Source organism: Eschrichtius robustus, chromosome 20, assembly GCF_028021215.1.
Source record: "Eschrichtius robustus isolate mEscRob2 chromosome 20, mEscRob2.pri, whole genome shotgun sequence".
Classification (NCBI taxonomy): Eukaryota; Metazoa; Chordata; class Mammalia; order Artiodactyla; family Eschrichtiidae; genus Eschrichtius; species Eschrichtius robustus.
Window position 1 is genome coordinate 39,907,105 of NC_090843.1, and position 13,514 is coordinate 39,920,618.

The following is a 13,514-nucleotide window of genomic DNA, read 5'->3' on the forward strand; positions in this document are numbered from 1 at the left end:
TGTGTGTGTGTTTTCTGGCCGCACCGCACGGCTTGTGTGATCTTTGTTCCCCGACCAGGGGTTGAACCTGGGCCCCGGCAGTGAAAGCACTGAATCCGAATCACTGGACTGCCAGGGAATTCTCTGAAAAACCTTTTTGAATGATTTCTATGTACTGGAGTTTTGAATCTTTTACTCCCTACCTTATTTAAACACGAACAGAAAATAATTAATTCCTTAGAGTCTGCTAAAGAAAAAGAGATCTCCTCTACTCCCTGGCCAGGGACCCCTGCAAACACAACCCCAGTTATGCCATATATAGTAAAAGCCCTCTTATTCCAGGATTTCAGAACCAATAATGGGTGGGGTGAATCAGGGATAAAGCAGGGAACCATTTAAAATAATGTGTGAGAGTGTGGATACACTTATACTTTAGACATTTTACTTTGACTTAACACACAGAAGTATGTTCATTTGCCAATCTTTTGAAACAGAGCTAGTAGGTCTTATGAGTCCACCAACTAGAGCTGTCTTTCTTTTATAAATCATATCCTTAATGTAGATATGCAATTTCCACAATTTTTGAGTTTTGAGGGTTTTTTTTAAGTGATGCAAGAATACAAAAGCTGGCAACGCAATGTAAGTGCAGAATCTTCCCAGATTTTTACCAAACTCCTCCCAATCTCTTATAGCTGACCCACCACATATAATTCAAAAGGGAATTTTTCAGTAACAATCCTGAGTCAGCATTCAACTTAGGTTTCACAGACATAGTTTTTTTTGCCATCAATTTTCATCAATTTATGTAATTTTACGAAATTACATAACTACAGTAACAAGAACAACGTGCCTAACAGCTCTGGGAACAAACCCAACAACTCTTAGTAGACACGCACCTCCACTTGTGGGAGTGCAGCACCCACCCACCCGGCCACTCTGTGCTGACAGAGGTATGCAGAGTGCCAGGCAGCCACGGGGGCCAAGGAAGACAGCAGCGCCTGTGTGTGAAAGCTGTTTAGAAACCAGTGTAGATGTGAAGAGCCTACACTGCCAAATTCTTTTCTAGAACACTCACCAGGTAAAGATGAAAGAATTTCTATATCTACTTGCTGGGTCTCCGGATTATGGCTTAATATTTTTCCTTCCTTTCAAAAACAAAAGTCCAAGTCAAAAATCAACATGTGTAATATTATGAATATACTAAAACCACTGAATTGCACACTTTAAAACAGTTAAATAGTGAGTTTTGTTATGTGGGTTTTATCTCAACAAAAAAAGTCTTTAAATATATCAACATGCATTTGAAATAAAACTCCCACATACCAAGCCAGCATCTCCCCTGGTCTCAATCATCCCAGGAGCAGGTACCAAACAGGGACCGCCCCTATAGCCCACAGCCTGCTACTTAGTCAAACTAGCCGATCCTAAGCTGTCTCCCTCACCCTGCCTTGCCTACACCAAGGAAACCCCAATAAAAGCTCCTCCCTCCTGCTTCTGCCTCCCAGCCACAACCAGGTGCTGTCACCTGTGGTCCTGCCTGGTGTGGCATCCCCCCTCTTCTCTCGGGAAATGTAAGTATTAAATTCCTTTCTCAGTAGCACTGACTTCTCTGTGTCATCACTCAGTCACCTCCATAAATTAAAATCCCACAGATACAAATGAGACAGGTTAGGGGCTGAGGAGACTACATTCTTTGAAGGTAGATTTGACTTTTAAAGACAAGCTTAATGAATAAACCCGATGATCTAGCTGGATAACAGTACTTGACATCAAAGCAAAAAAGTGGTACTGATTTTCACCCTTGAAACGGTTTTGAAAGCAACTTCAAAAAAGTTCTAAAAATACTGGGAAATAAAGTAAGCAAATAGCTTTCCAAGATGATAACTATAATGACCAACATACATTTAATGAGTTTTAAAAAAATCAATATCATCTAGGATCAACACTTGGTAGAGGCTGTGGGACATACCAATTCATGTTTATCTCCATTTCCTCACGTATCACAGAATTAAATTAGTCATCTATGGTAGGGTGAAAAAACATCCTGGTTTGCCCAACACAGGTCCATTTACATTTCCTTTCAGTATAATTATTAATACAATGTTAATCCTTTTCACTCACAAGTGTTCTGATTTATATAAGTTATGTGGTCACCTATATTAAGAGGCTAAGATGAAAAAGATGATAAAACACCAGTTACCCAGAACTAACCAACCAAATCCCTTCATGAACTGATTCTTCTTCTAGCCTGCTTTTGAAGAAAGATTCTTACCAAGATTTTAAAAGGCTACCAAGGTATCAACTCAGATTGAATCAAATCTTCTTATACCTTATCTGTATTACTATATTAACGTTATCAATTATTCCCTTAAAAAAAATGGACTTACATTCTGAATCTCACATCAAAATAAGAAAGTATGCATTTTAACAAGATTTTCAACAAAATTTTGAATGGGTGAGAAAGGGAAGGAAACATGTAATTACTGATTGAGTCAAACTTTTACTGAAAACTGTGATAAAGTTCATATGCCAATATGAAGTCCCATACAAATATTAAGTGAGTAAATTCCAAGGATAGTATTTGTGAATTACCTGTGGTTAACTGGTAAAGCAAAACAAACCATATTAGACGATAATAACCAGTAGTAATTCACAAATATATGAAATAGGTTCCTATGCTGAAAATAATCATATTTTCTGGCTGAGAGCTATCTATTTTTCTCTTTCAAAGTTTAGGATCATAGGAGAGGGGTACTCAAATAACTTTGTGTATCTAAGCTGATTAGAAATAAATGAGTAATAAAAAAAAATTAAATTTGTCATTCTCATTCTATATTCTTCCCAAGTATTACGAAAAATAACACTGGGAGACTTTTTGATACTATCAAAAAGTTTACATTTTGAAAATATTTTTATCTTCTACTTTATGACATTATTTACTCCATAAAAATCCATGTTATCCATATTAGCAGTATTAAATATGACTTTAGCTTCTTTAATATACTGACATTTGATTACTTTAAAATAAAGAACCTTACCTTGTAGTCAGAAACATCAGGAGAATAATCGGATGTTAGTTCCAAAAGCTAAAAAAGAAGAAAAAAACTCACAAATACACATGCCCTGTGGCTCCTTTCCCCTACTCCTGAGAAAACAAAACACGCAGTATTGGGGTGCCCACTCCACCACTCTGGGAGCCCTACCATGAGCCTGTGGCAAAACAGGGGTTCCAGTAGGAAAGGTTTTTTTGGATTTGGGAGGTTTTTGGGGTGATATGTAGAGCCTTTTTTTATTGAGCACTTGCTATGTTCCAGACACCAGGCTGAGCCATTTCTACTCATTCAGAAAACAATTACTAGGCACCTACTACATGCTAGGCAAGAGAACACGAAAGATATGATCCAGGAAGAGTTATTATAAATATGATATAATATAAATTAGTTTAATAAATTTATTAAATTTTATTAATATAAATTATATTAAATTAAATATAAATGTAACCTGACATGCTGATGAGTAAGTTTATTTAGAGGGGGAATAATCTTTTTTGTTGTAACTACTGTTGTTTTTAAAAAATATACCTTAAATGCAATCTTTTCTCCAACTTGAGGGGCAGCTGCTAAAAGCGGTAAGAGACTGTAGTCCTTCTTGTGTGTCTCTATGGGATTCTGAAAAACAGTATTAGTCATGTGATTTTGTTACTAGTGAGAAACTGTGAACCCATGACGTCAATTCCAGAAACACTACGTGAGGAAAGGGGAAGAGGTAAACTCACGATAAATAATACTTACCTGGATAACAGTAGATGAGTTTGTCACCATTTCATTCAACTGCTGTTGCTTCTGATAATCAGCATTTCTATTTAAAACACAGGGAACAGCATGCCCTCGTCCTCGACCTCTGCCCCGCATACCCCGACCCCTCGCTCCCTTCCAAGAAAGAAGGTCCTCTCCCCTACTCCAACCTCTTCCCAAAGTGATGGGGAGAGTCACGTTGGGAGGAGGACCAAGGGCCTGTCTGCCACCATTTGAGTCCGACTGCTTCCATCCAGCAGCATTTGGAACCTGTGAGGATGGCCCTGGACAACGTTTTCCTGCAAAGAGACCTACAGTCTTTAAGAAATCTGCAGTACACACCGGGGTACTCTTTGACATCACACATTGGTCATCTGACTCTGAACCAGAGTCTGAACTAGAAGATGATGTTCTGGAGGTCTTGCCCTTGATGCGGGTAGAGGGAAAACCAGTTTTTGCAGCCACTTTGTCTGCAGTTGTGGTTTTCATAGAGGATCCTTCCTTTGATACTTCAGTCAAGATTTCCTCTGGGGAATGTCTGACCTCCAAGATGACATTGCTGAGACCATCACTGGTTGATTCATGATAAGACTCAGACTCTGAGGAGGAATCGGGACTATCTTTTGTATGAATGCCTGTGCGACCTTTTCTTTTGGCTTTCACAAGGCTGTTTCTAGCAGGAGGACCTTTTGGAGGACTGCACTTCAGGATGGTCCACTCTTTCACTGACTGTGCTTTAGAAGACTTGGGAGTCTTTGCCTGCTTTTTATATTCACATTTCTCCTTTTTCTTTGGTGATTTTCTTTTGGTCTCTCCACCATCAGCATCCACTACACCACATGTGGCTTTGTTTTTCCTCTTGTTTTTTTTACTCACACTCTGATCTGTGACAGCTTTTGGTTCTAGATCCAAGGTCTTCTCACTGTTATTGTTCTCATGCCTCTTCCAATGCTTCTTTGAATTTTTGTAATCTAGTTCGGTTTCTTCATCTTCCTCCAGCTTAAATGCCCGCTTCTTTGCTTTTCTAGGTAATAAACGAGTACTATCACCATTACTAACTGTTACAGGACTCTCAGCAACTCCTCTCTCTTCTAATTTAACTCTATCAAAAGAACAAGAGAGAAAGCTTTAGTAAGTAATTCATAAGCATGTCTCCAGGATGTAGTTATATACTAAGAGGACTGCAAACTGTCACTGTCATCAGGCAATGAAAAAATGTCAAATCACTTAAGGACAAAAGACTCTTTTTAACAAAATGGCCTATATGGCATCACTTATGGTCAACTTTCAACAAAATGGCCTATATGGCATCACTTATGGTCAACTTTCAAATGACTAGTTTTATTTATTGATCAACTACTGCATCCTAAACATTTTCTATAGATTTTCCCTAATCTAAACACCACCATGAAGTAGGTATCTTTCATTTTAAAACAGATCACAAAATTACGGTTCAGACACGTAACTGCCCAGGATCCACAGCTAATAAGCCACAGAAACAGGATTCAAACCTGTTTGTCTAACGCCAACGTTCACAATCTTTCCACTACATTATGTGCCTACGCTAAATGGTGATAAGGCTAACTATCCATTTTTGTTTTTAGCTGTAAGCTACTTTTTAAAAAATCAGATTTCATTTTTATTTTGTTTAAATTTAGGAAAACACCAAACAATTTATAATTTATGTTCTCTGGGGTACTGACAACCATCGTAAAATTCCATAACATTTGGTGATTCTTAATTTTATGTGCCAACTTGACTAGGCCCTGGGGTGACCAGATATTTGGTTAAACATTGTTCTGGGCATGTTTGTCGGGGTGTTTCAGGATCAGATTAACATTTGAATTTGTACACTAAATAGAGTGCCTTTGTGAGCAGATGGTCCCAGCGTGAATGGCCCTCATCCAATCCACTGAAGGCCTGAACAGAATAAAAGGCTGAGCAAGAGGAAATTCGCTCTCCCTGCCTGACTATCTTTGAGCTGGGACGTCAGAAGAACTTCTCCTGCCTCAGACTAGGAATCAGACTGAAACACACCATCTGCTTTCCTGGCCTTTGCACTTGGGCCGGAACTTTATCATCAGCTTTCCCAGGTCTCCAGCTTGCCGACTGCAGATCTTGGGACTTCTCTGCCTCCATAATCTCATGAGCCAGGTCCTTATAATAAATCTCATTTCTGTACCTAGAGCTATAGCTATGTCTATATCTATATCATCTCCTATTGTTTCTGTTTCTCTGGAGAACTCTGACTAATATACAGTTCATCCAAAATCATTTCACTATAGTAAAGGAATTCTGTTCCTCCATGAACTGGCAACAGCTAATTCTAATAGGCACAGCCCAGTGACAGAGAGCTGAGTGAGTGTCGTCAATGTCAAGCACGTACTGGGTGTTTAAAAATGCCTGCTGGGGCTTCCCTGGTGGCGCAACGGTTAAGAATCCACCTGCCAATGCAGGGGACGTGGGTTCTAGCCCTGGTCCAGGAAGATCCCACATGCCATGGAGCAACTAAGCCTGTGCGCCACAACTACTGACCCTGCACTCTAGAGCCCGTGAGCCACAACTACTGAGCCCACATGTCACAACTACTGAAGCCCACATGCCTAGAGCCCGTGCTCTGCAACAACAGAAGCCACTGCAATGAGAAGCCCACTCACTGCAACAGAGTAGCCCCCGCTCACCGCAGCTAGAGAAAGCCCATGCACAGCAACGAAGACCCAACGCAGCCAAAAATAAATAAAATAAATAAATTTATTTTAAAAAAAATGTCTCCTAAAAACATACATTATTCTTTCAATACATTTACATCCAGCTATATCTTTCATCAAGTACTTTTAGTGACCAGGGAAAGATGTCGACAATCATATTTGAAAATAAAGTACAGGGCTTCCCTGGTGGCACAGTGGTTAAGAATCCGCCTGCCAATGCAGGGGACACGGGTTCGAGCCCTGGTCCGGGAAGATCCCACGTGCCGCAGAGCAGCTAAGCCCGTGTGCCACAACTACTGAGCCTGCGCTCTAGAGCCCGGGAGCCACAACTACTGAGCCCACGGGCCTAGAGCCCGTGCTCCGCAACAAGAGAAGCCACCGCAATGAGAAGCCTGTGCACCGCAACGAAGAGTAGCCCCTGCTCGCCACAACTAGAGAAAGCCTGCGCGCAGCAACGAAGACCCAACGCAGCCAAAAATAAACAAATAAAATAAATAAATTTATTTTAAAAAAATAGAAAATAAAGTACAATTGGTGAGTAATAAGATAGATTATAGGCATTCTTTAAATTTTTTTAAGGTATAGTAATCCTGTGGATTTATCTCAATGTGGTAGTTGAAAAAAATCCTCAATTATTCTTCAGAATACATAAATACACAGACACATACAAATGAAGATAAAATAAAAGCTACTGATACCAGGAGTAGGATGAAGAGAGAAATAAAACTCTGAAAGAGCAGGGACTTAAATAAAAACTCACTACCCCTTGTTCTCAGCTGTGGACCTTGGCACCTAGCAGCAAGGAAGTAATTCTTAAACGGGCAAAAGCTAGTTTGGCATCCTGTGAATCTAAGAACTACTTAGGAACTTCCTGGATATGGAACTTTCCATAACATTCTTGATCAATTTGTTTTCACTTGTAGCAATGCTATGATTCAAGTTTCAATTCTGAGATGACAATTAGTACCAAACTTTCCATCACACTTTGAAAATGGATGCAAGACCTTCTGTTCAGTCACTGTGGTGCATTAATTCACTGGAACACTGCACGCGCTGCATCCCGTGTAGGCAGGACCCCTGGCTTTCACAGGAGCCTACAACAGCATCACGCTTTCAAGAGCAGCTCCTGTCATCATCTCACCCATTCAGAAGATCATGGATCTGTGGATACTTGACCTGTGATTGCTGCAGCCTCCCTATCTGCTACTCCTGAAGAGAATAATTTCAGTTTGGAACATATTAAGACTGAGAAACAGAACACCATCCAGAGAACAAAAAACGTTCCACCTGGGTCTGCTCAGTTACCGTTCTTTTCAGGGTGGACACTTTCCCTGGCAATGTTCTTCATTTCTCCACTTGGATCACAGACAACAAATGTAACTGTCCTTTTACAAAGAAAAGTGAATTACCTGTATAATTAGCAATGAAAGAGATCTGATTCCAAGAAATGTTTAAAACAGACTCTCCACTGTTCATTCAAACTCTTTGCAGGGCAAACTGGGCACTAGTGTCAAAATGCAAGGTATTCCCTTTAAATCTGCAAGTGCACCTCTAGGATTCTTTCATACATAAATACAGACATGCCCATCTGCACTGCCTGACACCTCCCCACTCCCACTAGCCATTGCCTGCCAAGGCCAAAGTGACTGGACTCAAATCCTTCTTCTGCCTTTAGTTAAAATTTTAAAATATCATTACCTCAACTTTTCTCATCTGTACAAATGGGGGTAACAGTAATAATTATAGTACTCAAATGAGCTATCATATATATTTAGAGCAGTGCTGGGCTCAGAGCAAGTGCTATCTACACATTAGCTCTAATTTTTATCAAAACAGTGAATGTTGTTAGTCCTCTGAGGGAAGGAGTTGGTGGGCTTTTAATGAACTTGTCCCATCAAATGGAGGTGAAATTCAACAAAAAGGGTGAAAGCAGGGACCTGCAATCTCTTTGGGTCCCACCTGTTCCCTGCAGCCTCCCTCCTGTCTAGCTGCTGCTTGCAGTGCCCTGCATTACCAACTTCAGAGAAGCAAGTTACCTGACCAAGGGCACACAGCTAATGAGTCATAGAGCCAAGATCTGAATCCAGGGTTCTGATTCCAGACCCTGAGCTCTTAATCACTCTGCTCTCTTACCTTTCACACCATATTGAACAAAAGTAACGCATATATTTTTGGCATAAATACAGACCTGTACAACTCTTCTGGAGGCCAACTTGACAGTACTTATCAAATTTTAAAATTTGACCAAGGAGTACCCCTTCTGGGAATGTATCTTACTGAATCATTGCCCAAGTACACAAAGATATAGAAGAATACTCACCACAGCAGTATGTAACAGTGAAAACCAGACGACAACTGCCAAGGTCTGAATGTTTTGGTGTTCCCCCCAAATTCATATGTTGAAATCCTAACCCCCCAATGTTATGGTGTTAGGAGATGGGGCCTTTGGGAAGCGATTACATCATAAGGGTAAAGCCCTCATGAATGGGATTAGCGCCCTTATGAAAGAAACCCCCAGGGCTCCCTAGTCCCCTTCCACCATGTAAGGACACAGGAAAAAGGTACCATCTGTGAACCAGAAAGCAAGCCCTCACCAGACCATGAGTCTGCTGGCACCCTGATCTTGGGCTCCTCAGCCTCTAAACTGTGAGAATTAAATTTCTGTTGTTTATAAGCTACCCAGTTTATGGTATTTTTATTATAGAAGCCCAGTCAAACTAAGATTACAACCTAAAATGTCCATTAATAAGGGGCTGGTTATATAAATTAACATGGTCATGCAAAGGAATAATATAGCATTTAAAAAGAATGATGTAGCGATTGCATCACATATCGTATATACTAAAATGAAAGATACCCAAGATACGTTAAGTAAAAAAAAAAGTGAGGTGCAGGAAAAAATGTATATTATAATGACATGTGTATTTAAAAAGTGTAAGTATATATGTTTGTATATGTATGGAAAGGACACTCCAAATTTAACTGAGGATACTTCTGGAGAGTGGGGTGTAGGAAGAGTACGTGAGAAAAGAAATAAGGGATTTTGTACCCTGAACTATTTTGAAGTATAATTTTTTTTTTAACAATAAGCCTTTTTGTCTGCTTTGTTTTAATAAAAGAATAGGAAGGGACTATGAATGTTCCACAATGAAAGCAGCCCAGGCCTAACTTCCACTGGTCTCTGTTTACCCATGGGCATTGGACAAACACGCTCCTGAACATGAGAGAAGAGCTCTCAGTATTCTAAATCCCCAAAACCATCAGCACGCTACAAAACGAGATTTAGCGTCAAGAGACCCAGAGCTGCACAAGGATCGGCAGCCTTAATGGCAAGTACCTTCTCTGGCTCCCGAGGTTTCAGGAAACCAAACTGCCCTCAGCCTGGCTCAGATACTCTGTCTTCTTCACTCCCACTGCCAGCCTCACAGACATGTCAAGAGGGGCTTGGCTGGCTATCCAAGGAGCCACTGATCACAGCAACATGAAATGAGAGCTCATCTCTAATGTTCAGTATTTAATAATCAGTATTAAATGCCGCACAGTCAAAAGAGTGCCAGAGGAGAGAAGGCATTCTGTTTCCGCACAGAATGACTCTTCAACAGGGAGCTCTCACTCCAGCTGGTTGCTCTCCAGGTGCTGCAGCCAGGCCTCTGTGAAGCTCTCTTCAGGGGGTGTTACGGGATGAACTGTGTCCCCTCAAAATTCTTATGCTGAAGCCCTCACCCATAGTACCTCTAAATGTGACTGTATTTAGAGACAGGGCCTTTGAAGAGGTAATCAAGTTAAGATGAGGCCGTTGAGAGCGGGCCCTAATCCAATGTGACTGGTGTCCTTATGAGAGAGAAAATCTGGACACACAAAAAGACACCAGGTCACGTGCCTTTTTCTGAGGACAGAAAAAAGGTCATGTGAGGACACAGTAAGAAGAGAGACACCTACTAGCCAAGCAGAGAGAAACAAAACTTGCAGAAAGAAACAAAACTTGCCAACACTTAACCTTGGACTTCCAGCCTCCAGAACTGTGAGAGAGAAATTTCGGTTGCTTAAGCCTGTGGTGTTTTGTTAGAGCAGCCCTAGCAGACGGATGGGGCTCCAGGCAAATGGGAGCACTTCCTCCTCCCAGGGGAGATGGAGACCGCCTTCAGGAGCTCCATGTTAGCAGCCTGGGGGCAGAGGAAGTCAGATTGTGGGGGCTCAAAAGAAGGGGCTGTGAGGAAGTGGCCGTGGCACACAAGCGTGGAGATGCTCGCGCCTCCAGGGCTGGGTCTCAGGATTCCCACAACCAGGCCCCGCTTTTCCTCATGAGAGCTCTCTCAGCACTCCTGGCAATCCCAACAGAATTCTTCTGCTGGTCAAACTCATCCCTTCACCAAGTCAGGGTAGCTTTTGCCTCCACAACTGTACGAGGCTATCCAACCTTCAAGGTACTGTGAAATTCCCTGACCATTTGTGTTCCACGATGATCTCTTCTTTCTCAACCATCTTCTGCACTTAGCAGCAAAACCTGGTATGATTATCTGGTCAGATAATTATCCAGTCCACATGACACAAGAAGATAATACACAGAAACACAAAACTAGTTATTTTGGTCTACTCCAGCAATATTGGGTACCTTTGAGAGAAGAAACTGTTTTCTTCTGTAGCTCTGAAGAAAAGTGAGTCTGTCAGGGGAAGACAGAGAATGACTATGGACATGAAACCACAAAAACATACAAAACTTTTCCAAGTTCAACTTTTTCCTAAGGTCTGCCCCATTTACCACTGAAGCTAGCTGCAGAGGTATTTCTTGCCATATGCAATTGTGCATTCTGGTGTTTAGGAGGAATTCTGCCTGCCATTGTGCTGTATTTATTTCCCATAACAGCTTTCATGGTTTGCTTTTGACATTGTTGACTTCATTATAAAGAGTCTAATTTCCAGATGATTCATTAAATGAAGTATAACTGCAGTTAGCCATCAGCAAGTTATTAATTCATTAGACAGGAGATAGATCAGAAAGCAAACTTAACAGGAGAGGATGCAGTCCTTACAACTGCAATATTTAAATAGTTCCTGAATTGCAGAGAGAATGGAGATCTATTTCACAGTGAATAAAAAGGAAAAAGACCTCTTTTGAAACTTGGATTATTTCAAATTGTCACTGGAAACAGCTAAACATTATTAGTAAATCAGTGTTCCTGCTTTTAAAAGAGAGAAAGACACACATATGCTCAAAGATGCAGCAGTTGTTCCAAGTTAAATTCCCTGATGCTCTGAAGAAATTTTATGAATCTGACATACTCTGGGGAAAGGAATATCCAACATGCAACAAATGGCAAGCAGAAGTAAGTAGCCTGGTTCACAACTCTAGAATTTTTTCACTGTAGATGAAGCTTTTAAAAAGAAGCCCTGAATAAATCAGTCCAAGATATGAATCCGAACTGAAATGATCGTGTCTTACCATTTTATTGAGACAAATCAGCCACACGTGAGCAATTTACACCACAACCGCTCCTTGATACTCATCTCAGCATCATTTTTTAAAACTTCCAAAAGCATATTTAAAATTATTTTGTTTCCCAATTCACAACCCAAAAGGTTCCAAACACCTATTTAAGTGAACCCAGGAGAGACACAGAATGACGCCCACCAGTCCCAGGGGGTATCACAGGAGCTCAGAGATTGGACACGCTGCAAGTGGTGAAAAAAACATGACTGTTGGTCCGTTTGCTTGGGTCTCCGGCACCTGACCCTGCGAGCTGCCGGGGGAAGGCGGGGTCTCAGGCACGCCCGGCACCCCGCGCACCTAACACAGTGCCCGGCTAAGTGAGCGCTTGCTAAGTCAAGGCTGGAAGAAACGCGAGCCCTGCCCACACCCAAGATCAGGGTTTTTCCAAGTGTGGTCCACCAACCTTCTGCATTAGAAGCTTCCCGGGGAAAGATGCTCGTTACAAGGCAGATTCCTGAGCCCCATACCTGACTGGGCCAATCAGAATCTCCGCGGTTCACGGAAGTGCAGTTTGACAGCACCCCCCCCCCAGCTCACCCCGACCCTCACCCGGACCCACACCCACACGCGGTCGGTCTCCAGTCGCCGGAGGCTTCCCCCGGGCGTGCGCAGGCGGGTCACCGGCGCCCCACCGCAGCGCCCCCATCCCGCCCGCGCACCTGAGGCAGTCGTTGTCTCGTACCAGGCGCGCGCTCTCGGTGGGGGGCAAGAGCCCCCCCTCCAAGTAGAGGCCCAGGAGGGCCCCAGAACTGAAGCCGAAGCGCTGGCGGATGAGACTGATGAGATCCGTGACTACTCGGCATCTGTTCAAGTCGATGAGAAGCCAGAAGGACGTGCAGTGCGGGGTGGCTGGCGGCGGGTAATCGAATTGAAGGCGTAGCCTAACCGTCTCGGAGGCTGCCATCTTGCTCGATGCGCAACGGAAGCCGAGAGACTCCACTGGGCCGCCGAGAGGCGTGCGCGGGGCCCGCCCTCTGGAGCCTGTTGACGGGTGCCACCTGTTGGTGGCAAATGGCTGCTCCAGGCTTTGTGAATGACGAGAACGCGGAGCAGGATTGATTCAGGTCCGCTCAAGACAGGGCTACTGAAGAGAATAAGCGAAATGCCTTTATTCCTTTCCTGCTGAGCCCTACGTAGGGTCCGAATTTAGGCAACTCTCTAGATAAACAAGCACTGCTCAGCTGTGGTCTTCTTCTAAGATATTTGCTCATATACATAAAATAATTTCAAAAACGTAACTCCCAATGCATCTAGTTTACAAAATGTTTCATCATACAGAGTTGCAAAAGATGTAATTCCTAATGTATTGTAAATATTGACATTTTAAAATAAAACCATTAATCACTCTTTTAAAAGTATCCAGTGGAATTTAAATACCTTAGCAGTTTAATACCTACCACCATGCAAATTTTAAAATATAAAAAATACATCCTCTTATTAACTCTTAGGTAAGTGAATCAGAAATTTTACATCACTTGAACTTCCATTCCATTTCTTCGACATGATATATTAACTCCTTTAGTTTTCATGACAAAGGTATGAATT

At 42.0% G+C, this 13,514-nt stretch overlaps 1 protein-coding gene across 2 annotated transcripts in view; it reads right to left on the reverse strand.

The window, feature by feature from the left end:
• The window catches only part of COIL (coilin), a 23,828-nt gene extending 10,796 nt beyond the window's left edge, over window positions 1-13,032 (reverse strand). For both annotated transcript variants that reach the window (XR_011071988.1, XM_068531332.1), the window contains exons 1-5: window positions 12,629-13,032; window positions 3,771-4,875; window positions 3,561-3,647; window positions 3,018-3,065; window positions 1,055-1,124 (exon numbers count right to left, since the gene is read on the reverse strand). Coding sequence is in view for 1 of the 2 variants with exons in the window: in XM_068531332.1 (XP_068387433.1) it covers window positions 1,055-1,124; window positions 3,018-3,065; window positions 3,561-3,647; window positions 3,771-4,875; window positions 12,629-12,873 (1,555 nt within the window). In the remaining variant the exon portion in view is untranslated. The remainder of the gene's footprint in view (window positions 1-1,054; window positions 1,125-3,017; window positions 3,066-3,560; window positions 3,648-3,770; window positions 4,876-12,628) is intronic.
• Window positions 13,033-13,514: the final 482 nt, after the last annotated feature.